Source organism: Pogona vitticeps, chromosome 4, assembly GCF_051106095.1.
Source record: "Pogona vitticeps strain Pit_001003342236 chromosome 4, PviZW2.1, whole genome shotgun sequence".
Classification (NCBI taxonomy): Eukaryota; Metazoa; Chordata; class Lepidosauria; order Squamata; family Agamidae; genus Pogona; species Pogona vitticeps.
This window is the reverse complement of record NC_135786.1, coordinates 158,719,705-158,745,329: the sequence shown is the minus strand read 5'-3', so window position 1 is coordinate 158,745,329 and position 25,625 is coordinate 158,719,705. Positions and strand designations below refer to the sequence as shown.

Genomic DNA, 25,625 nt, shown 5'->3' with positions numbered 1-25,625 from the left:
TCCTCTTGACACCGAAAGGAAAGGCTAATCCATTGTATCTACATCCCAGCATCTAAGAAGTATAACAGATTGAAGGGTTGATCTGCTGACATTTCATATGCTTTCTGAAATTTGCTCTACCGACAAATGAAAAAAAAGTAGTCTGTCTGAGCAAAACCTACAGTGTGCACCGATACTACAACAAATTGGGAAATGTGTAGGGTAGTGAAAGGATGAGTACACATGACAGCACTTTTAAGAGATGTTAAGAAATATTAGTTTTATTTTAACCAGTTCACAGCTGAATATTTATTCTATAAAAACTTTACAGATTGTACAGTTTATATATAGTTCAAACTACGAGAACAACAAAAAAGTAGGTCCCACAGATGCAAAAATACTGTACCAATCCAAGGTAAAAGCAGATTTACACACTGTACATCTCTCCGTTAGGATGAGGTGGTCAGGCTCCAAGTATAAAGTTCCAAACTGTACAAAAATAAGGTTTGATTTCCCCCTCCCCTCCCCCCACCCACCCACAATTCTTCATACATTCAGTAAGATTGCAAGCACAGATACCCAAGTACTAATCAGTATCTGAAGCCAGGAATCAACATACACTCCGGAAAGGAATGCAAAGTCCATTTACACAGGGCACTCTTGTACAGCTCATTGCATTATTATCCATCCTGATCCAGAAGTGGCAATATGCACATGAGGATAGGCTTTCATAAGCAAATTGCCTTTCTGGATGCAGTCCCATGTGCTCAAGTGTGCACTGTGTTCGGGGGGGGGGGAGACACACACACTGTGTGTTGAGAAGACAGACATTTCGCATCCAGGTGTTCTGTGTATGCTAGGTACTTCTCCTGCCTGAAGCGTAATCTGCCACCCATTCTCCAACAGGCTATTAGCAAACTGCAACAACTGCCTGATTTTATGGTGGAGATCTTCATACACCGCAGAATAAATGCAGCCTGTTGTTACATGGAAAGATCTCTGGATCAGGGCCATAGTGTGTAACTAAAATGAAAAAGCACTGACTCCCCCCAAAAAGACATTAAACATCTAAGGTAGTTTTTTAAAAAAAACGTAATATTTAATAGTGTGCCAAAAGAATTTTAACTTATTAAATAAAATATATTCTACGTGAAACTAAAAAAAGACCATAGTACACATTTTTGGTGTAATTCATTAATTAAATCAGCAAACAGAAGAACAAAAAAAACCCCCAAAAAACAAAACAAAAAATCTATATGTAGTATAGTTTTCCCACCCTCAGCAACAGAAGCAATTATGTAGTTAAAATAATTAAAAAAACACTATTTTCTTTTATAAAACCCACTAAGACTAAGGTATAATTTAAAATATCCATAGAATATATGGTATTTCAGTGATTCACTAATACTGCAAAACGAAGCTCCTTCCCCCCATAAGAGACTGGCTTCTTCATGCTATCTGGGTAAGAACTGGGCATATTCCCCAAAACAAGTAGGACTGAGTGTTTTTATATACCATAAATCCTGAGCACACTCATTTTGAGGGGCGGGGCAAGGAGAGAAAATACATTTTGTTGCAGGGTTTTATTCTTTTTAAAAATAATTGATTTTTAGAATACATCGGTACTTGAGGTATTTCTAACCTTCCTCAGAATTCAAGGCGATGCCTCCTCTTGACTGACTTTTTTGGGCAGTGAAAGTAAGGGCTGGCCAATACCCGTTTTAGTTCTGTACTCTAGTGAAAAAATATCTCATTGCTTTAGGGCCTTCCTGCCACATAGAAAACAATGCAACTCCTCATTTTATCTGCCATTTTCTCCTAATACAGTACTAGCCAATGATAACAAAGTAGAAGACAAAGGTTTGGTAGTGCACTCCATTACATTTTTTTAGTTTGTGTATATAAAGAAATATAATATATATATTTATATCTATATATGGAGAAAGGAAATTTGTTCAATGCTTAACATACAGTACTTTTTTTCTTTAAACAAAAACCCTTAACAATAAAACCACATTTTCAGGTTTTAGTCCCACACTTTCTGAGCATGGGGCAAGTTTTATGTTAGATTTTTAAATTCAGTTAGGGCATCCATGAAATCTAGACGTCCCAGTAAGTACAATTCCAGTGTCAATGCACATTTCTTCAAAATTCATCTATCTTCCTTTGCAAGTATTTTAACATTGAGTCCATTCCTTGAGCAGAACCCCAAATCTTCTTTAGAACTTCACACTCCTTATCATTAGCTTGTTCCAAGTCCATCTTCATAATACTACGAACTAAACCTTTGGATTCTTCAAGTACCTACGTTAAAAAAAAAAACCAACACATAAGCAAGATAACATAAAAATTATACATGTACCACCATTAAGATGAGTATATAAGATGTGTGCAGAAGTACACTTGCTCAGCCGTGTTTGGCAGATGTAATACATCTGTGAGCTGCATCCTGCAGATGGACAAGCAGGTTCTGCCCTCCCCACAGCAGTATCCTAAAAGGCAGCACTTTTAACTTGCAAGAGTGAACAGCCGTTCACTTAGCAGAAGAAAGGCATGTGACAGACTATATACAGGGACATACTTAACAAGATATAAGGATGGAGAAGTCAGTGGATACACATATCTGTATATGAAGAAAAGTGCTTTAAAAGGCCCCCTATTCTATTGTTTTACACCAGAGTGGGCAACATGTGGCAAGCAGACTACATGAGCACCCCAGTCATTTTTGTGGCCCCCAGCAAAGTTTACATTAGTAAATCCACCATGACAGTAGCAAAATGTAGGAAGACAGACCAGAACATGTCACCAATAGATTTATTCCTTTACTTCACAATGTCTTATTACTTTACTACACTTTTCTCTCTCTTTAGATATTTCCAACTCTGTCCCCAGTTCAGCTTTAATTGCAACTTCATACTGAAATGAACAGCAGAGGTGATGCAACATAAATAAATGAGCACAATTCCAGTCAAATAATAAGCAACCAGAATGGAAACAATGGCCAAAATCCAGTTGGCATAACTTTATACTGGTGGAAGCTTCTGATAATTTAAATTAATTAAAAGCTTCTTAAAACCCTATTTTTAGATTCTGATGCTCTCTATGGCTCCTTTTGCCCCAGGGAATCTCTTGGGAGCCTTGGGACACGAGTGGGCAACATTTAATCACCAGATTGCCACCACCAGCCACCAGTGATCTGGTTGTGATTTTTGGCAATTAAAGACTTCCCCCTTCTGTCCTAAGGCTCTGAAAGGTTTTCACACAACAAAAGAAAGCCTTAGCGAGCCTATGAATCTACAGCAGGGAATGGGGGAGTCAGAGGCCTTTAAATACTTTAAATTACATTTTACCTGCACCAGCCAATGACATCAGTTTCCATCAGCATAAATTTATACCATAGGATTTAATGTAATGTAATCAAAAGTCAACACTGTAATTAATTTTCTTAGATGACTGCACAGAGGAAGCACGTATGGTTTATGAGCATAGCTCTCCAGGCATGCTAAAATCAGGATATCAATACTTCTAACTCCATTAAAAGAAAAAAAAATCTGCATAATGATCATAGAGATGTGTATATTCTTCGGCTTCCTTTTAAGACATGATACATTTTCCACAGGAACACTAAGTTACATGTGAAACTTTGACAACATTTGAATGTAACTTTTGTATTCTAGAAAATATTTCAGTTCAATTACATTTGGCTAAAGGAAAAACATCTCAGATACAGAATGATTGTTGTCTAATTAATAGTTTTCTTTACTAAATTTAAGACAGTCAAGGCAAATAGCATTCCACTGATGTAGTGCTGTGGAAAGTTTTTTGAATGCTGGCCAGAATCCTATTACCAATTCACATTTGCATCAGGGAACAGTGTAAGTCTCAGCTGCAAACTCCTGTTCATTAACAAGCTTCTGGTTGTACTCTCATGAGCTGGAATTTCAACTGTATGGAGAGTTGCAGCTATGTTCATTTGAATAAGGCGTAGTTACAGTTCCTTTTCAGACCTTTCTGGCACCACAGGGAGGTTGGGAGTGGAGACAGCAAGGCTGCAGCATGAGGTCCTTGCTCCCTCCACTTATTTAGGGAAACTAACCATTGAACAGGGTTTACTGTATGAGGGCATCTGTTTTCCTCCACACCAGTGCAGTAGAATACATCACCATAAATTTTAAATAAGTGGTCAATGATTGACAAGAAGTTAACACCAAAAGTGACATTTCTGCAAGACTATACTCTCTATTATGTAGTGTTAGAATTAAGAATAAATGTTACACTTGTCTCTGTGTTTAAGCATGACAGAGATTTAATTGCTCTAAGCAACTTAGTTAAGAAATATGTGCATCCCTCGGGTATAATTAAGGTTGGGGAGCATATAAGAAATCTGTAATGTGAATGCAGCCCTTTATATCACCCCAGTCTTTGTTGGTTTGTGGAGGGTGCCAGCTGTCTGTGTGATAGATCTGGTTATATAAGCATCTCTTTCCGAGACTATGCACTAAATCCAAACAGGTTGAAGCTGCAAGCCACACCTAGAAGTCTCACTGAGATATCAGTAGATTTTAGTAAACAACATGGAATTACTCTTAAAAAGACTAGCGTAGCATAAAGTGATTTATATATTCAAAACAACACTTAAAATATTGTCAGTGGATTTTAGATTACTTATTTGTTAAAGACTTATCTATCCTGAGGCCAAGGTGTATGAATAACTTAGAAATTAATACAGATCATAAAATATTATCAGTAATTATTATGTAATGTTAAAATAACTTTATTGCATTTACTGTATTGCTGTGACTTTAACTGAGATGGAATTCAGCCTCTGCATTGCATGAAAGCATATTGTTATTATGTAAGCATGGCCATGTGTGGGATGAAACCACGTATATACTTTGATGCGACAAGAGTAAGTTTTTTTGTGTGTGTGTGTATTTTGTCCAGTCAAACACAACAAAGAATCCCATAACTTTAAAAGTTCTGTTCAGGTATCAAATGCATTTCAAAAAGCACAAAAAGAGAAAAGGACCTCATGTTCCTTTTCATTTACTGTTTCAAACTAGAACAGAAATATTTTAGTCAGCCTGCTCAGTGCAAGTGATCCTTATGTTTACAGAAATTAGTCTTACTTTTAAATATCCGAACACTTCCCCCCCCCCCCGATTTACAAAAAAGGGCCCTGAACAGTTTTGATAGCTTATTAATTGTAGGCATTAGAAATATGTCTAACTATCAGATGCTAGGATGCTATTCACTGGATCAGTTTGCTTCCCTCTCCATGCAAAGCTCTCCTGACTTGCATCTGGGTATATACTTAAAGGAAGAGTGAATAATGTGCTGTAATGACTATATCACAGGTAAGGAAGCTTAGGCCCTGGGGTGCCAGTTGGTTTCTCCAGATGGCCAAGTCTCCTTCCTTCTGACACCACTGCTTGTTGGTTTCCCATGTTTTGCATTCTTTTTTTTTTCCATTCTAAAAGGCTGAAATGAGTCTCTTATGGCTTAATGTTTGGCAGGAGCTTTATACTAAAACATGCTGGGATCCTGGATTCTACCTTTTTGTCTCAGGCCCTGCCTACCAATGGACTGAGCCCCAAACAACATCCTTGAAATTGAATGCCACTCTTGGGCTGAAAGAGGTTCCAAAGGAGCAGCAGCAAAAATTCTGCATCAGCAATTCTTCCACTCATGATGACTGTCAATCATACAGTTTTCTTGCTGGTTCAACCTTGAATGAAAGAAGCTAAAAGCAACTTACAACTGAATTACATGTGACGAGTTCCTTTATTCGAACCATCACTTCTTGTGTGAATGTTCCTGGCCAAAAAACTTGAGATACGAGTCCTTTTGCACACGCTTCTTGTGCAGTTAGCTTCCTTCCACTAAACAACATTTCATTTGCCTGAGGAAGACAAAAAGTTATTTCAATATAGTGAGACATAAATAACACTGAAAAAAACTGCAGTTCTAAAAATGCCTCTATCAGTTAGAACAATTCCCTTGATTACACTATTTACTTTTCATCTGTTTCCCTATTTTCCTGGAGATGAAACAAAACTAAACAAATTAAGGCTATAATGCAGTGGCCCAAAAACAACATTCAACAGATGACAAGATGAAGCAGAATTCTCTCGCTAGAGTCTTAAAAGAAGTTGTGACATTAGAAAGGGAGGTCTGTTCTCATGGCCTTCGCAGCCACCATGAATATTTCTGCCAAAACCTTCTCATTCCACTGGAATTCTGACCACAGAGAGGAGGAACAACTGTTTTAGGTAGGGCTGTGAAGGAGGCTTCCAGGAGTGCAAATCTGCCTGTAAACAAAACATCAAGGGAACAAGGAGCCTTGCTCTGATTATAATTTTTTTAAGCGTGCATATATTGCCAAATCCACAATAAAAATCCTTGCATCAGATAATGAAAGGAGTAAAAAATAAATTAAGCAATCTGATACTTGTCAAAGGGAAAGATCATCATAACATTCTTTTCCCCACCCTATTATCAAAAGAAAATAAAAACAAGCACATATACACTTCATCCCAACCTTCACCTATTCAAATTAGTTTTAGATGACTGACCCATCAAAGCTTGTAGCAAGACATAAGTGCAAAGAGAGGTTGCAAATCTAGATATGGATAAGGTTTGTAAGGAATAAGGTGAAGGGAATGAAAAACCATTTCTGAATAATATATACCTAGATAACTCTGGAAAAAGTCACTGTATCTTTGAATTAACTTGATGGCACATTTTTGTTGTTAATGTTATCAAACATCACAGTAATAACTAGAAGGGAATAAAGATACTGGCCAATTCCTCTTGCATACGTTACATGTCCAAAAGAGCGTTTATGTCACTGGCAGATGAAGATTATCAGTAATTAAATATTTCTTCCTTTAGGGCCATGGCTCCCATATGAAAAAAGGAACCTTTTTGTGTCATTCAAGCAGCAGGAGAGAAGGTGGAAGTCAATAACTATAAAAAAATTTCCCCAGCTGGTGACATCATCACCTTTCCACAAGTGTAACATACACAAGGGGATTTCAGCTACATAGAGATCAAAGAACTCCAGCTCTTGTGCAAATTTAACAAGGTTATTTTAATTGTATCCATAAATTCCATAGCTTTTCATTACTGTAGCTCTATATCTCTTTATCTTGGATGCTAGTGACATAATTTCTTAGACAAATCCTTCCTCTCAGCAGATCTGGTAAATAAAAATATTAGTGCCACACTGAGATAAACAAACATTGCAATACTACACGTTCTCTTTTTTGGCAGTAGATACTGAGTTTGATCCTGACATGGAGCTCACTCAACTCGGTGGGAGAGTTTTGGGACTGGATTGAAACAAAACATTATCATAGGCAGTTCCCAGGTTTTGCTGAAAAGGAATGCAAAAAATATGAGATACTCTGTTAGACATATTCTTTTTGACTTCATTTAATCTTTATAGCAGTCTAGTTTGCCCAAGAGAAACTATTTCAACTTCACTTAGTTTTAGTTAAAAGACTTGTTTTAAATGAAACCAGTGTTGCCATATTTTCTACACACATTCCATGCTGACTACTGCTGATTTCAGGTGCAGCCAAGCACTCAGCTGTGTACGTTCAAGCTCCAAATTTCTTTGTGCATCAGATCAAAGCTCCTAATTCCTGCATACAAATGCACAGGATGTTGTCTCCATTTCCACTGAAAGGCTCAAAGGCCAATGGCATTTTTTATACCAGGAAGGTATAACCTGAAAGCATATGGAATACTGGCAAAGATGAAAAGGATTAACTTTCTCAGTTGCTAAGGGACATCAAATGCAAAGCCACTATTTCAAACTTGCCTAGCTAGTACACTAAGCAACTCCAAGAAAGCATTGGTAAGTCACATTATAATATCAGATCCCCCAATTTAAGCTAATGGCAATCAGAGGCCTTGATAAATGTCAACAGCCAGGATCACTGTGATATCAGAAGGCATGGCCAGAGTGCAAAAATGTTCAGTGCTGTCTATAGGCTTCTAATGGTGCTTTTAATACCTTCCCTACTGTACTGAATTAAAAATTAATTAAAAATTAATTAAATTAAATTAAAAATTTAACAAGAGGACATAATTTCTGGTGGCATTAAAAGTATATGTTTCTCAGGCTAAGTTATTTTATAAGAATATGAACTAGTAATTAGTAAGAAAAAGAAAAAGAGCCTGCCACAAACTACTCACATAACTTTTTTTTAGGTTGACAAATGTAGATTAAAATTTGTTCTCTTTATATAAATTATATTAACCCTTATGCTCCATATTTTATGGCCTCAGAGTCATATTCTATTGAAGAATCAACACTAGATTTATAATGTAAAGCTGCAATCTGCAAGATGATCAGAACAGGTGTAAACAATATCCCCCAGTTTTATGCATCTGCTATTTACAAAAACAAATGCTGTTGTGACAACCCTTTTGCTTCGTGCCAATGGAATACTATTTTTCTTCCCAAATGTTCCACCCAATAGAAGGAATTATAACATATGATTACTATGTACAGATGTGAAAGCTGGACAATGAAGAGAGCTGAGAAAAAAAATTGAACTGTTGTACTGGAAGAGACCTGTATGTATAACACTGACTGCCAGAAAGACAAGTAAATAAATTCTAGATGAAATCAAGTCTGAACTATTAAAAGCTAAAACAACTAGACTGAGACCACCATGATCAGAAACAAAAAGCTAAAAGATATGACGCTGGAAGATGGGCCCCTCAGGTCGGAAGGCGTCCAACATGCTACTGAGGAAGAGCAGAGGACAAGTACAAGTAGCTCCAGAGCTAATGAAGTGGTTGTGCCAAAGCCAAAAGGACGCTCAGCTGTGGACGTGCCTGGAAGTGAAAGGAAAGTCCAATGCTGCAAAGAAAAATACTGCATAGGAACCTAGAGTGGACTTATAGTCCAGATAGGAGGGATATAAATTAAATAAATAAATAAATAAATAAATAAATAAATAAATAAATAAATAAATAAATAAATAAATAAATAAATAAATAAATAAAAGATCTATGAACGTTGGGAAGCTGGAAGTGGTCAAACAGGAGATGGCAAGAATAAACATCGACATCCTGGGCATCAGCGAACTAAAATAGACAGGAATGGGCGAATTCAGCTCAGATGATTATCATATCTACTATTGTAGGCAAGAATCCCGTAGAAGGAATGGAGTAGCCTTCATAGTCAACAAAAGAGTGGGAAAAGCTGTAATGGGATACAATCTCAAAAATGATAGAAAGATGTCAATAAGAATCCAAGGCAGACCTTTCAACATCACAATAATCCAAGTTTATGCACCAACTACCACTGCTGAGGAGACTGAAATTGAACAATTTTATGAAGATTTACAACACCTTCTAGAACTGACACCAAAGAAAGATGTTCTTCTCATTCTAGGGGACTGGAATGCTAAAGTAGGGAGCTAAGAGATAAAAGGTACAACAGGGAAGTTTGGCCTTGGAGTTCACAATGAAGCAGGGCAAAGGCTAATAGAGTTTTGTCAAGAGAACAAGCTGGTCATCACAAACACTCTTTTCCAACAACACAAGAGGTGACTCTATACATGGAAATCACCAGATGGGCAATATCGAAATCAGATTGATTATATTCTCTGTAGCCAAACATGGAGAAGCTCTATACAGTCAGCAAAAACAAGACCTGGAGCTGATTGTGGCTCTGATCATCAGCTTTTCATAGGAAAATTCAAGCTTAAACTGAAGAGAGTAGGAAAAACCACTGGGCTCCTCAGGTATAATCTAAACCAAATCCCTTATGAATACACAGTGGAAGTAAAGAACAGTTTTAAGGAACTCGATTTGGTGAACAGAGTGCCTGAAGAACTTTGGATAGAGGCTCGTAACATTGTACAGGAGGCAGCAACAAAAAACATCCCAAAGAAAAGGAAATGCAAGAAAGCAAAGTGGCTGTCCAACGAGGCCTTACAAATAGCAGAGAAGTGAAGGGAAACAAAATGCAAGGGAGATAGGGAAAGTTACAGAAAATTGAATGCAGACTTCCAAAGAATAGCAAGGAGAGACAAGAGGGCCTTCTTAAATGAAATAGAGGAAAAATGCAAAGAAATAGAGGAAAATAACAAAGAAATAGAGGAAAATAACAGAAAAGAAATAGAGGAAAATAACAGAAAAGGAAAAACCAGAGATCTGTTCAGGAAAATTGGAAATATTCGAGGAACATTTCGTGCAAAGATGAACATGATAAAGGACAAAAATGGGAGGGACCTAACAGAAGCAGAAGACATCAAGAAGAGGTGGCAAGAATACACAGAGGAATTATATCAGAAAGAGTTGGATATCCCGGACAACCCAGACAACGTAGTTGCTGACCTTGAGCCAGACATCCTGGAGAGTGAAGTCAAGTGGGCCTTAGAAAGCCTGGCTAACAATAAGGCCAGTGGAGGTGATGACATTCCAGTTGAACTATTTAAAATATTGAAAGATGATGCTGTTAAGGTGCTACATTCAATATGCCAGCAAGTTTGGAAAACTCAACAGTGGCCAGAGGATTGGAAAAGATCAGTCTACATCCCAATCCCAAAGAAAGGCAGTGCCAAAGAATGCTCCAACTACCGCACAATTGCACTCATTTCACACACTAGCAAGGTTATGCTCAAAATCCTACAAGGTAGGCTTCAGCAGTATGTGGACCGAGAACTCCCAGAAGTACAAGCTGGATTCCGAAGGTGCAGAGGAACTCTAGACCAAATTGCTAACATGCGCTGGATTATGGAGAAAGCCAGAGAGTTCCAGAAAAATATCTACTTATGCTTCATTGACTATGCAAAAGCCTTTGACTGTGTGGACCACAGCAAACTATGGCAAGTCCTTAAAGAAATGGGAGTGCCTGACCACCTTATCTCTCTCCTGAGAAACGTATATGTGGGACAGGAAGCAACAGTGAGAACTGGATGTGGAACAACTGACTGGTTCAAAATCGGGAAAGCAGTACGACACGGCTGTATATTGTCCCGCGGCTTATTTAACTTATATGCAGAATACATCATGCGGAAGGCTGGACTGGAGGAATCCCAAGCCAGAATTAAGATTGCCGGAAGAAATATCAGCAATCTCAGATATGCAGATGATACCACTCTGATGGCAGAAAGTGAGGAGGAATTAAAGAACCTCTTAATGAGGATGATAGAGCGCCAAAAATGGTCTGAAGCTCAACATCCAAAAACTAAGATCATTGCCACTGGTCCCATCACCTTATGGCAAATACAAGAGGAAGATATGGAGCAGTGACAGATTTTACTTTCTTGGGCTCCATGATCACTGCAGATGGAGACAGCAACCACGAAATTAAAAGACTCCTGCTTCTGGGGAGGAAAGCAATGACAAATCTTGACAGCATCTTAAGAAGCAGAGACATCACCTTGCCAACAAAAGTCCGAATAGTCAAAGCTATGGTTTTTCCTGTAGTGATGTATGGAAGTGAGAGCTGGACCATAAAGAAAGCAGACCACCGAAGAATTGATGCCTTTTAACTGTGGTGCTGGAGGAGGCTCCTGAGAGTCCCCTGGACTGCAAGGAGGACAAACCTATCAATTCTAAAGGAAATCAACCCTGAGTGCTCACTGGAAGGACAGATCCTGAAGCTGAGGCTCCAGTACTTTGGCCATCTCATGAGAAGAGAAGACTCCCTGGAAAAGACCCTGATGTTAGGAAAGTGTGACGGCAAGAGGAGAAGGGGACGACAGAGGATGAGATGGCTGGACAGTGTCTGCGAAGCAACCAACATGAAATTGACAGAACTCCGGGAGGCAGTGGAAGACAGGAGGGCCTGGCGTGCTCTGGTCCATGGGGTCACGAAGAGTCGGACACGACTAAACGCCGACGATAGAATACAGTGGGTTGGAGCACCTGGCTGTGCAGCCTGGGGCCAGAATTCAGAAGAGAATCCAGACAAGATCATCCAGCATTATGTGCCCTGCCATCTATAAGGCCTTGGGCACGCTGCATAGTTTCAGACTGTCGCCCGCAAGGAAGAACTGATAAACCATTTCTGAGTATTTTATCCCTAGAAAGCCTTGGGGTGGTCATTCTGTTCGAACCAGCTTCATGGCATATAACTGCAACTAACAACGAGTTACAGAAGCAGAGTAATATCCTATGATGGACGGTAGGTTGGCCCCATTTGGAGTGGACACTGGAATGCTAACTGTTGTCAGGAAATCCAAAACACACTTTCAATAATCATCCATAAGAAAAATGCTCATCTTAACCTTCAACACACTGGAATTCTCATTGGGGTCAATAATGCCTAAGAATTCAGTCAGTTGAAGTTCTTATACTGGATGCGTGAGGATTAACTTGTTAGAAAGCTCATTATTAATTAAATACAGTGGTGCCTCGCATTACGACGTTAATTCGTTCCAGCGAAATCGCTGTAGAACGAAAACGTAATGCAAAAAGAAAAAACCACTGAAACGCATTAAAACCTGTTTAATGCGTTCCAAAGGGCTGTAAACTCACCATCCAGAGAAGATCCTCCATAGTCATTTTCGCTGCCTGTGCAGCGAGGAATCCGTCCCAGAAAACAGCGGGGGGCCATTTTGTTTACCCAGCAGCCATTTTGAAACTGCCGATCAGCTGTTGAAAAATTGTCGTTTTGTGAAGAATCGATTCCCGAAGCAGGGAACCGATCATCGTAAAGCGAAATTCCCCCATAGGAAACATTGTTTTGTGATCGCCGTAATGCAGTTTTGTCATCAAACAGGGCAATCGTAAAGCGAGGCACCACTGTATAGTAAAATACATTATTATTTCACACTGCTAACCATATGTATAGACATATGTGGCAAACATTCTAAAGAAAAAGCAGTTTCCTCTAAAGCAGGGGTGTCCAACCTTTCACCTTCCCTGGGCCACATTAGAAGATGAAAATTTGGTTTGGGCCGCATGGGGGGGCAGCCCTAGCCGTCCTCCGCAGCCCCACTCCAAGCGTGCTTACCGGCAGCTGCGATCTCAGACAGCAGAGGCTGCCAGCTTTGACTCTGGCGGCTTTATGGGGCCGGGAGGGGGTCCACCTATTGACAGGGATGGCGCAATGCAGTCACGCAGCCCCCTGTCCCCTCCCCTCCCACTCCTTCCTTCCCTTTCTCCCCCTCTACTGTTGTGACATGCCCCAGCCACATTCCGGCCGCAAGCGCCGGCAATGTAACTTGAAACTTTGGAATTTCTTTAAAAATAAAAAATTGCACTGGGCCGCATTACGAGCTGACCTGGGCCGCATGTGGCCCTCGGGCCGCAGGTTGGACAAGCCTGCTCTAAAGTGATTGAGTTTAAGGAGAATGAAACTGATAGGACAACAAACAGGAAAGGAAACACACTGAACTGGATGGATTGCTCAGTCAGTTAATTGTGGAACCAAAGGTTGGGAGTTCAGTTTACCACTGTGCTCCCTAAAAGAAGAACCAGCTTATGTAGCCTTGGGAAAACTGCAGAGCCCCAGAGTACCCCAGAAGAAGGGAATGGTAAATCACTTCTGAGTACTGTCTAGAAAAATTCTGGAAAGAGCCACTGTAATTCAGAATTGTTTAAGGCAGTATATGTTGCATTCTTGGTTTACTCAGAGGAATGTTAATCATCCAGCAAAGGGGAATGTTTGTCAACCGTTTCATCATAAGCATTATCTGGAGTTCTCTTTGGTAAAAATTATGTTTTATTGGTATGACAGAAGGAAATGGGAAACAGAAAAAGCTACCAGAGAAATGGGGGCATTCATTTTTACACGCTTCCTATCCTTTTGCAGCCTTCGGTGTCACTTCTCATGCTATTCTAAAGAGTCTCTTATCCCTCCAGGACAACTTTCCAGGGGGCACAGGGGAACGCAGGAGGAAAGGGAAATCAGCAGAAACCAGTCGTTGCTGCTCCCCATTCCTCCAAGATGAGCAAGCCTTCCCTGAGTGCAACAAAATACTGTATGTTTGGTACAAAAAAGTAATGGGTTTTCTTGTAACTAGTGATTTACGGTAGCAGCAAACCATTTGCTTGATTTCAGGAGTCTATCACATGGATCAAGGGTTCTTCTATACAACAGGAGTTCTCAGGACCAAAGAGAAACACCTTGGACCAGGATACTGAGACCTGCTTATACAAAGACAACTTGCCATACAGTCACCGCTGAGATTAAGTCCAAGCAGCCACCGTGGGGCAATATTCTCATGTCTGAATGTGAAGGAGAGGCAAAGTCTTGAGATATTGTTAAACAGGAAAGGGGAAGTGTGCACTTTAAAAACTGCCTGGCCATTTTGGCCCAGTCAATACACGGCCTTCTTGAGGAGTAATAATTGCACAATGCAAATCTCTTTCAGTCTGGATCAGTAGTTTAGTGGAGCTGAGAATCAGACTTAAAGAGATCTGCATTACATATTGCAAAATTATTACCCCTAAAGAAAGCCAGATACTGACTGGCCTGGAACATGTTGAGCAGTTTTGGAACTGCAATAAACTTTTTTAAAACAACAACAACATTGTGAGACTCTGTATCTCCTTCCCATTTGGATCCAGTGGATGTTCCCAGTTCCTTTTGGCTTTAATCAGTTAATCAGTAAACTAAACCTCAGGCTTCTTGTGACCTCTGATATTACAACCTAATCCTTGGCATGGCTATTTTAGAATTCAAAGCTAGGTAGATTAATTGCTGGACAAGCTGCAACACTGATATGCTAATATTATAAATGTATTTTTATTCAGATGCACATACTTTTTATATCTGAAAAAAAAATTTAAACTGTGATAAAACTATCATGAACTGAGATTATATATATTCAGATTAATTAAGGGAACATAACATGGTGCTTGGAAATCCAGCAGATTGAACATATTCAACGTGATTAATATACTTGCTTAATAATAGAGTGGGTTAAAGTCATATCAGAAAGCGACTTGCATGCAATTGGTATCCTTATTACTGAAAAGATGGGAACTAAGACATTAGAACATGAAATGCCCCTCTCATTCTCATGGAAGTAAAATAGTAGTAAAGTTGGACAAAAAATTCACTGAGGATTTATTCAGATGAGTATCTGTCCTGCTGTTTGGGCTGCTGAGGGGACTGGCTGGTTCAGTCCTTTAGATCAGTGGTTCTTAACCTTTGTTACTCGGATGTTTTTGAACTGCAACTTCCAGAAACCCCAGCCAGCACAGTTGGTGGTGAAGGCTTCTGGGAGTTGCAGTCCAAAACTCCTGAGTAACTCAAGGTTAAGAACCAGTGCTTTAGATCAATGGTTCTTAACCTGGGTGGTTTCATTTTTCAGGGGGGTGATGGAATGAAAAGGGGTGATGCAGGGGTGAAGGAACAGAAGGGAATGATGGGGGGCAATGGAGCCACCATGCCGCTGCCATTGAGGAAGTTATCATTGCCCCCCTCCCTGTGGTGGCACCGCCGCTGTGCTACTGTGGGGAGGGGGGCAATGATAACTTCCTCAATGGCTCAAGGGGGCGTTTCTTTCAAAAAGGTTAAGAACCACTGCTTTAGATGGTAGTCAGATGATGAACCAGCCCATCCTCAGAGCAATCCTACATGGGCCTTTCTGCTTTTAGGTGCAGGTATGATCATTCTCTTTTGGTTCCTTTCCAGTAAGTTCAGTCAGTGGAAATGAGCCAAAGTAGAGACTGAAGCTTTACATTTCTCTTCTGCTTTTAATTCCCCAATATTGTTAACTGGCTTAAAAGGATAACTTAGCCACTTCAACTTAGCCAAAACTGTATAGTGAAATTAAATACTTCCTCTGCTCTTCCCTGGAGGGGCAGAGGAAGGAAACAATATATCTATATCTATATCTATATCTATATCTATATCTATATCTATATCTATCTATCTATCTATCTATCTATCTATCTATCTATCTATCTATCTATCTATCTATCTATCTATCTATCTATCTATCGAGTCTGTTATGACAATGCTGATGCACCATACTCCTTAGAATTTTTTAAAAATCAAAACTTTGTAGTGTAGAAGCTGAAGAAGAGAGTTTTTTCTTCTTCATAATTGAGGTGGACCAAATAAGATCATTCGAAGTGCACATGCCGTTTGGATGCAGTGATCACACCAAATGGTATACTAGACCTACACCCGACCATAAGTCACCCTATTTAGCCCACTCCAGCCCGCTCCTGTGTAAGCCTGTATAAACATGCCCTGACACCTGGTTCTCCAAAACCACTCTCATAAAAACGGTATCTGTCACATAATTATGAGACTGGGCAAGAGAAGAAGTCTACTGGTTGTACATGGGAAGGTACTTCTACAGTAATAGGCTATTGTGGTCATTCACTATTCTGAGTGCTCTGATAAAACAAGAGGTGAAATAATAGTGATAGACTTAACTGCCCTATTTGGTTTCTCATTTGAGAAACTCCATAGTTGATTTCATGTGAGAACACTTTCACTACATAAGTCTAAATATAGACATGGAATCAAGAGAACATCTACTGTACAGTTCTTATAAATACTCAGGCTTTAAAAAAGCATTGTTAAAGGTTTTATGAAAACATGAGGCTTCAAGCAAAATGCCATTAATATATTGCAGATATTTTCTTTTGTGTAGACTTTATTTTATTATGTTATTATATTTTTAAACATACTCCAACCCTAAATACATACATTGCTGTGTGCAAACAAAACTATATTAACAGAAACTAAGCTGCCAGCTTTAGCAATGCTAGCTGATTAGAGATAAGCTCTATTCAAATGCCATCAGTAATTAAATGTCATGCTAAACCTATAAAAAATTTATCGGTAGCAACCTGCAGAGTAATTTTTAGTGAGCATTAGTTTAACAAGAGGTGCCCAGGCAAAGGCATTAACTATCGTGTTGGCATTTAAAAGCTGGATTAATTAAACTGTCATGTTGTAGCAACTTGAAATGCCACTTATCTGTATAACACCTCATATCACAATATTGTTCTTTCTTGACAATGGGAAATCCCATACTAGTTCTTTCATGTGGTATGTAGTCTCAGCCTTACTGAAAAGCAAAATCCCAGGACAATTACTGATGCACTTGATTCATTTTCGTTGGGTCTGTTTTAGGGGATATGTTGTCTAGTCCCAGTGAAACTGACAACGGGACGACTCTACTTCAGGTCATATAAATTAGCATTCAGGAGAAAACGTACACTATAAGTATGTAATGGTTTCACTTGCTTGAAGTTCCTGCATTACAAATGGGTGAAGATAACAAATTGCTACTGATAGGAGGGTTATGTCAAATACAGAAATACAATCATTGCACTATTCAATTGCCATTCAACTCAACATTATGAACATGCATAGAATGGGTTAGTCCCCATCCCCTCTATTAAGTTTTTCACACTTATAGCACCATTTTAAAAAAAGAACCGTTCCACTATCATGGAAGCTAATGAGCAAGAAAAAGTCTGTCATTCAACCTGGCTTCCTTTGATAGCTAATTATCTGAATCCTTCTCAATATAGGTTCAAGCCTAACCTAGTAAACCAAAACACCTTTGTGAACCCTGGATGACCTATCAAACAGGAGGAATATGTTTCATTTGATGTTGCTAGACTGCAAAGCAGCATTTGACAACATCAACCACATGTTCTGCTGGATGCCTTGTTTCCTAGTGATTGTAGTGTTATTTATTTGTCTAAACATTCTTAGGGGATGTGGCTAGGGATTATTGCTTGGCCCTATTCCCAGGGGGTGCTGACAACAATTATTACTCAGTTTTGCTTCCACTAGTTTCTGGGGCTTCTCAAGGCTCTGTTTTGCACTTTCAGATCTAAGCTCTGTTGGGAGAGATCACTTGGGATTCTGGAGTTAGATATCATCAGTATACCAATAATACAAAGTCATTTTCTTTCTTTTCAAACTAATGCTAAGGAGGTTGTGGAACTCCCAAGCTATCTCCTTGATGTAATGACAGACTGGATGTGGGCTAAGAAGTTGAGGTTTGTTCTACTGATCAGCAGATAGTCTAATCTGTGATTCAGAGAACCACTCTTCCAGATGGAGTTGTACTCTCCCTGAAGGATCAGCTTGGAAGAACTCCTAGATCCAGCACTGTTTCATCTGGCTGCTCTGGCAACAAGTCCCTTTGCCACTTTTATCTAGTGTAGAACTCTGTCCCTTCCTAGAAAAAAATGGATCTGGCACAGTTGCACATGCCTTAGTGAGGAATAGGCAATCTGGCACCTGCTAAACCTTCTACGTTACAAGTCCTATCCCCGTTGCCCATGCTGAGAGGAATACAAGGTGGAGTTTAAAAGAAAAGGAGGGCACTAGGCTTCTTACTTACTTTTCATTTAGATTACTGCTGTTGAGCTCTACATTGGGCTGCCCTTGAATAGTATCTGAAAACTACAGTGGTTCAAATTGCCACAGTCAGACTGCTTTCTGATAGTGTGTATTTTGTAAACTATATTATACAAGTCATGTGTACCAACTGCTGGATTCCTACTTTTTTCTGTGACTATCTCAGTGTTCCCCAGCCTAGGGATCATGGTTACAAAGTGTTTTCTGGGGGACGGTGGTTCACCTTATATGGATTGCATCCTAGTTAAATAATTTCTTTTTTGATCTTTCAGAGCAGGATATTAAAGTTAGTGTGTATGTGTATGTATGAGAAACAAGCCCTCTGGAGGGAGAAAGAAGCCTCTACTTTGTGAAAAGGGATGACTTTACTCCATCAAAAATGCCTTTTTATGCATGTGTGTGTGGGGTGTGTGTGAATAGGTCTTAGGTTATTTGACTATTATAAAAGGAAGTTGTTATTCGAAAAAGGTTGAGAACTACTTTGTTGTTGTTTAGTTGTTAAGTCGTGTCCTACTCTTTGTAACCCCATGGACCAGAGCATGCCAGGCCCACTGCTCCCGGAGTTGGGTCAAATTCATGTTGGTAGCTTTGATGACACTGTCCAGCTATCTCGTCCTCTGTCGTCCCCTTCTCTTCTTGCTTCACACTTTCCCAACATCAGCGTCTTTTCCAGGGAGTCTCCTCTTCTCATGAGATGGCCAAAGAATTGGAGCCTTACCTTCAGGATCTGTCCTTCCAGGGAGCACTCAGGGTTGATTTCCTTTAGACTGGATACATTTGATCTCTTTGCAATCTAGGGGACTCTCAAGAGTCTCCACCAGCACCACAATTCAAAAGCACCAGTTCTTCGGTGGTCAGCCTTCTTTATGGTCCAGCTCTCATTTCCATACATCACTACTGGAAAAACCATAGCTTTGACTATGCAGACCTTTGTCAGCAAGGTGATGTCTCTGCTTTTTAAGATGCTGTCTAGGTTTGTCATCGCTTTCCTTGCAAGAAGCAGTCGTCTTTTAATTTTGTGGCTGCTGTCACCATCTGCAGTGATCATGGAGCCCAAGAAGGTAAAATCTGTCACTGCCTCCATATCTTCCCCTTGTATTTGCCATAAGGTGATGGGACCAGTGGCAATGATCTTAGTTTTTGGATGTTGAGCTTCACACCATTTTTGGCGCTCTATCATCCTCATTAAGAGGTTCTTTAATTCCTCCTCACTTTCTGCCATCAGAGTGGTATCATCTGCATATCTGAGATTGTTGATATTTCTTCTGACAATCTTAATTCCGGCTTGGGATTCCTCCAGTCCTGCCTTTTGCATTATGTATTCTGCCTATAAGTTAAATAAGCAGGGAGACAATATACAGCCGTGTCGTACTCCTTTCCCAATTTTGAACCAATCAGTTGTTCCACATCCAGTTCTAACTCTTGCTTCCTGCCCCACATAGAAATTTCTCAGGAGATACTGTAGATGTGGTCAGGCACTCCCATTTCTTTAAGAACTTGCCATAATTTGCTGTGGTCCACACAGTCAAAGGCTTTTGCATAGTCAATGTAGCAGACGTCGATGTTTTTCTGGAACTCTCTAGCTTTCTTCATAATTCAGCACATGTAAGCAATTTGGTCTCTAGTTCCTCTGCCCCTTTGAAATCCAGCTTGTACTTCTGGGAGTTCTCAGTCCACATACTGCTGAAGCCTACTGTGATGGCTGTGATGATGTCACCTGCCTATCACTGCTATGGCTGGAGTTTATCTGCCTATGGCAGGACAGGAGGTGGGACTTCAGTGGGTGGAGTTAATGTATATAAGGCGGGAGTGAATGTGGTGAGGGCAGATTGGGGAGATTTGGGGATTTTGAAGAGAGATTGGGATGAGATAGAGTGTTAGGGCCTGTTTATTCAAGTTATGAGATACTGTGCTAGAGTAGGTCTGAATGAGAGAGTGATTGAGGGGGATACTTTATTACATTGATTGCCTTATTTAGTTTCTACAGTGATTTACTATTATTTATGTTTTCTCAATAAACAATCCTTTTTAATTTTTAAATCCATACCATTGTCTGATGAGTCAGATCAATAAGTGTGGTTGGTGGCAGCAAGTAAAGTGTGAATGAGAGAGTGTCGTGACCATTGTGACGTGAAAGGAGGACGTCACAATAAAACTGTTGTCCAGCGTGTGGGATGCGACTTGTCCAGTAAAGCCTTGGTTAAAGGGACTAGAGCAAAAGGATTTCAGTTAGGGTCACCTGAAGTGTAAAGCGTGGTAACTCTCTAGAATTTGACTCAAGGGGAGCAAATTTAGTGGAGAGGCGCTTAAGCTTCAGAGTGGAAGCACTGATATATGAGCTCTGTGGTGTCCATTTTGTGAGGGAGAGTGGCCCAAAAGCAGAAGCTGTGGTAACTTGGTCAGAGTGTCCTGAGTTAGGTGAACTCTGAGGGGACAGACCAAGAGCAGCAAAGCTAAGGGATCTCCATGGTAAACAGCACCTGAGAGAGGGTAGAGCTGTGGTGAAATTGGAGTCAGCCAAAGGCAATAATATAAGATAAAGTATCCTTTGTGGGCAAGAGGCCCAGGGAAAAGGGTAGAAGGACACGCCAGTGGAGCGTAGTTACAGTTACAGGCCTAGCCAGATCAGCTGGTGTACACTGCTAATAAATATCAGACCTGAGCACAGAAAAGAAAAATAGTACAGTATTTTTACCCAGAGGCTTGAAAATAGTAAGGAGCCTTTTGTGAAAGTAACATGCCTTTAACGCGTTGCCAAATGGCTGAAAGTGAGCCAAAATCTCCAGAGATGTCTGAAAGGTCTGGAGATGAGTGTGATGGCGAAAGGGACCATTTTGCCTCAGTGCAGGAGGAAGAATGTACTGGTGAACAGTTGTCAGAACTGAGGAAAATTAAATTAGCCCAGGAACATGAATTTAGGATGAAACAACTAGAGAAAGAGAAAATGGAAATGGAGATGGAGGAAAGAGAGAGAGAGAGACAAAGGCAATTTGAACTGGAGAGGGAACGTATGGCTTTTGAAATTAGGAAGTTAGAACTGATGAATCAAAATAATAACAACAACCGAAATTCTAGCCCGGAAGAGGGCCAATTATCAAAAACAGATTTAAAGAAATTTCCTTCTTATAAACAGGGGGATTCACCTGAATCTTTCCTTACGATTTTTGAAAGAACATGTTCAGATTTTTCTGTCAGGGAATCAGAGAAAATGATAATTTTAAGGTCTTTAATTAGTGGGAAAATGGCAGAAGTCTATGCTGATATGCCAATCGAGTTCAGCAAAGATTATTCAGAGTTTAAAAAGATGGTTTTTACTAGATTTGGCATTAATGCAGAACACCTAAGACAGAAATTCAGAAAACTTACAAAGGGATCAGATGAAACTTACACACAGCTTGGTTTTAATTTAGAAAAATGTTTGGACCGGTGGCTAGCACAGGAGAATGTTCAGACCTTTCAACAATTAAAAAATGTTAAAGGACTGGAGCAGTTCTATTCCTTACTCCATGGTGAACTTAAATATTTGGTACAGGAAAAGAAACCTTCAGATGTTAGACAGACAGCTCAGATTGCTGATTTTGTTTCTCAAATAAGGGGGCCTGTAAATTCTGAGGGAAAATACATGAGAAAAACATGGGCCCCTAAGTACTCCAAAGGGTTAGTTCAGGGCCCGCCAAAAATGGGCGGCCATTTTGTTGAAAAGCCTTCAGAACAGGGCCAACCCAAGAAACAGTTTTTGGAGGGAAAGGAAAAATTAGAAAGATTTGCCGGAAAAAGCTCGTGGGGGGAGAAAATTTGCTTTGCCTGTCAGGGGAGGGGACACACTGCTTCCCAGTGTTTTAATACAAAACAAAATAAAGAAAATTCTCCTCAGAAAGTGAATGTAAAAGAGACAAAGGCTGTATATTGCATACAGAACAGCCAAATGACTCCCTCCAGAGATAGCTCTGTTACCGTGGAAACGAAAGCAGAGGCAGCTAAGAGCTCTGAAATTGATACATTGAGAGAACAGATTTCCAGTAATGATGAAAGTCTGCCTATAGCTGAGATTAGACACTGCTTATATATTCAGACTAATTCTCAATTACTTGAATCAGCTGGGGACAAAATAAAAATATTTGAAAACAACTATACTGCCTTAAGAGACACTTGCTCCCAAGTTACTATCTGTCATTCGGATACTGTTTCTCAGAATTGTTTAATCCCTAATCAGCAACTGACCCTGAAAGGGATTGGGAAAGAGGTAGTGATTTTACCTGTGGCTGAAGTTTTAGTTGAATATCAGGGATGGCGAGGTAATTGGCGAGTGGGGGTTTCATCTCAGATTCCTACACCAGTCCTTATTGGTACTGATTTATCAAAACACGTCAAAAGTGCCTTGTTGATTACACGATCAAAAACAGAACAAATTAAGGTGGCAGGGAATGGTACTGAATGTCGAGAGAAAGAAGAAATTATTCCCCAAGCTGAGGCGTTTACTTTAGAAATACCTCAGAAAAACATAGTTGTCAGAGAACAGTCATTAGACCTCACCTTAAAAACTTGTTTTGACAAAGTGGAGGACAAAGAATTATCCCCTGAGTGCCCTGAACGTTTTATTATTAAACGTGGGTTGCTTGATAAAGAAAAACTGATCAATATTACAAAAGGGGGACCTGAAGTTAAAAGTCTGTGGGTTGTACCAGATAAATACCGCCCCATGATTCTGGAAAAGGGACATGCAGACATATTTGCAGCACATTTGGGAATTAATAAGACCAAACAGAGAATTTCCCAAAACTTTTATTGGCCTGAAATAGAAAAACAGGTTAGAAATTTCTGTCAGAAAGTTGATATGTGCCAGAAACAGAGTTATAACAGTGACCAGACTGAGGTTAAGATGTGCCCTTTACCAGTAATTTCAACACCTTTTAAACGTTTAGAAGCAGACATTATAGAACCATCTTTTACATCCAAGCTTATAACTAGAATGTGGCAGATTTGTGGAGTGAAACACTTAGAGAATTCTCCCTATCATCCGGAAAGTGATGGGTTGGCAGAGAGATTCAATGGAACCCTCATGAGGATGATTAAAGCCTATTTAGCTGAGAACTATTATAACTGGGACCAAAACTCACAGTTACTTTTATATGCCTACAGATCAGTCCCACAAGAGAGTACTTGTTTCAGCCCTTTTAAGATATTATTTGAGAGACATGTGAGGGGACCGCTTGATCTAATCAAGCAAAATTGGGAACAAGATATTGAAGAAGACCCCCAAAGTGTAGTCACTTATATTGACTCTTTAATGAACGGCCTCAAAAGAAATCTGGATTTGGCTGTTGAAAATCTAAAAACTCAAAAAGCCAAACAGAAACACTGGTATGACAAAAAAGCAAGAGAACGTCGGTTTAATCCTGGGGATGAAGTTCTCATGCTGAGACCCATTAAAGGGAACAAATTGCAACTAAGATGGAATGGTCCTTATAGAGTCATTTATAAAATGAATGACCTCAATTATATTATTGAGGACGAAAGTTTAGGCAGAAGAGTCGTTCATGTCAATTCCCTCAAACCATACTATAGAGAAGAGAGAAATGTGCTGTTTGCAATGAAAGCAGCTGGGAAAGAGGAACATGAGCTGCCCTTCTGGGAAGGGAGGGGTCAACAAAAGTTCCACACGCAGGAGGTGCAGATCAGCCCTTCTCTATCCAGTGAACAGCAAAGTGGTCTTAGAACTTTAGTTACTAAGTATCAAGAAGTGTTCTCCAGCAAACCTGATGTAGCCAAAGGAGTGTTACAATGAAATGATCCAGAGCTGATGGAAAAAAGGACCAGTGACCTTGTTCCATGGTCCTATGACTGCAAGGTGGCTTTTGGAAAGCTAAAAGAAGCATCAACCAACCGCCCGGTGTTGCATGCTCCAGACTTAAATAAAGAATGCATCGTCCACATCGATACTACGAAGGCCGGGGTAGGAGCTGTGCTGTACCAGTGTGATGACAACGGAGACCAGCGTCCTGTGTCCTACCTGATCCAGAAACTTCGAAAGGAAGAAAAGCTCGTGTCGACCATCGGAAAAGAGTGTTGGGCCATCGTTTACGCGATCCAGAAAGTGAAGGCCTACGTCTGGAAGAGACATTTCATTTGGTGCATGGAGTACTCACCTTTTATATGGCTAAAGACTATGAAAGGCCAGAACTGTAAACTAATGAGATGGGCTCGCATTTTGCAGGACTATTACTTAGAGGGTAAGGTTGTCAAATGGACTGTGAACTGTGTTGCTGACGCCTTATCCCGAAGACCTGAAGACGACGGATGAGTAAACATGGACTCTTGGGAAAAATTTAACTAAGTGTACTGTAAAAAGTTGCAAATTGATACTGTGACTGTGTTATTACCTATGTGTATATTTTTGCAGATGTGTATTTGGAAAGTAAGTATATGTAAGAAAATATGTTCATACTTAAAAATGTTATGTGGTTATATTATGGTTATATGGGGGTATGTATTCGTATGTTTCATGTGCAGTTGTTTTGGAATGAAAAGCACTTTAGCTTTTAATCGCAAAACAACTTTATAAGGGGGGAGGTATGTGACGGCTGTGATGATGTCACCTGCCTGTCACTGCTATGGCTGGAGTTTATCTGCCTATGGCAGGACAGGAGGTGGGACTTCAGTGGGTGGAGTTAATGTATATAAGGCGGGAGTGAATGTGGTGAGGGCAGATTGGGGAGATTTGGGGATTTTGAAGAGAGATTGGGATGAGATAGAGTGTTAGGGCCTGTTTATTCAAGTTATGAGATACTGTGCTAGAGTAGGTCTGAATGAGAGAGTGATTGAGGGGGATACTTTATTACATTGATTGCCTTATTTAGTTTCTACAGTGATTTACTATTATTTATGTTTTCTCAATAAACAATCCTTTTTAATTTTTAAATCCATACCATTGTCTGATGAGTCAGATCAATAAGTGTGGTTGGTGGCAGCAAGTAAAGTGTGAATGAGAGAGTGTCGTGACCATTGTGACGTGAAAGGAGGACGTCACACCTACCTTGTAGGATGTTGAACATAATCTTGCAAGTGTGTGAAATGAGTGCAATTGTACGGTATTTGGAGCATTCTTTGGCACTGCCCTTCTTTGGGATTGGGATGTAGACTGATCTTTTCCAATCCTCTGGCCACTGCTGAGTTTCCCAAACTTGCTGGCATATTGAGTGTAGCACCTTAACAACATCAATTTTTAAGATTTTAAATAATTCCACTGGAATACCATCACCTCCACTGGCCTTGTTGTTAGCCATGCTTTCTAAGGCCCACTTGACTTCATGCTCCGGGATGTGTG

General features: G+C 39.9%; 1 protein-coding gene across 1 annotated transcript in view; it reads right to left on the bottom strand.

Moving 5' to 3' along the window:
* Positions 1–232: 232 nt before the first annotated feature.
* CDYL (chromodomain Y like) overlaps positions 233–25,625 on the bottom strand; it is a 192,505-nt gene continuing 167,112 nt past the window's right edge. Inside the window, exons 6-7 of the mRNA XM_020789833.3 lie at positions 5,738–5,881; positions 233–2,283 (exon numbers count right to left, since the gene is read on the bottom strand). Of these exons, the coding sequence (XP_020645492.1) occupies positions 2,125–2,283; positions 5,738–5,881 (303 nt within the window). The 3' untranslated portion in view covers positions 233–2,124. The remainder of the gene's footprint in view (positions 2,284–5,737; positions 5,882–25,625) is intronic.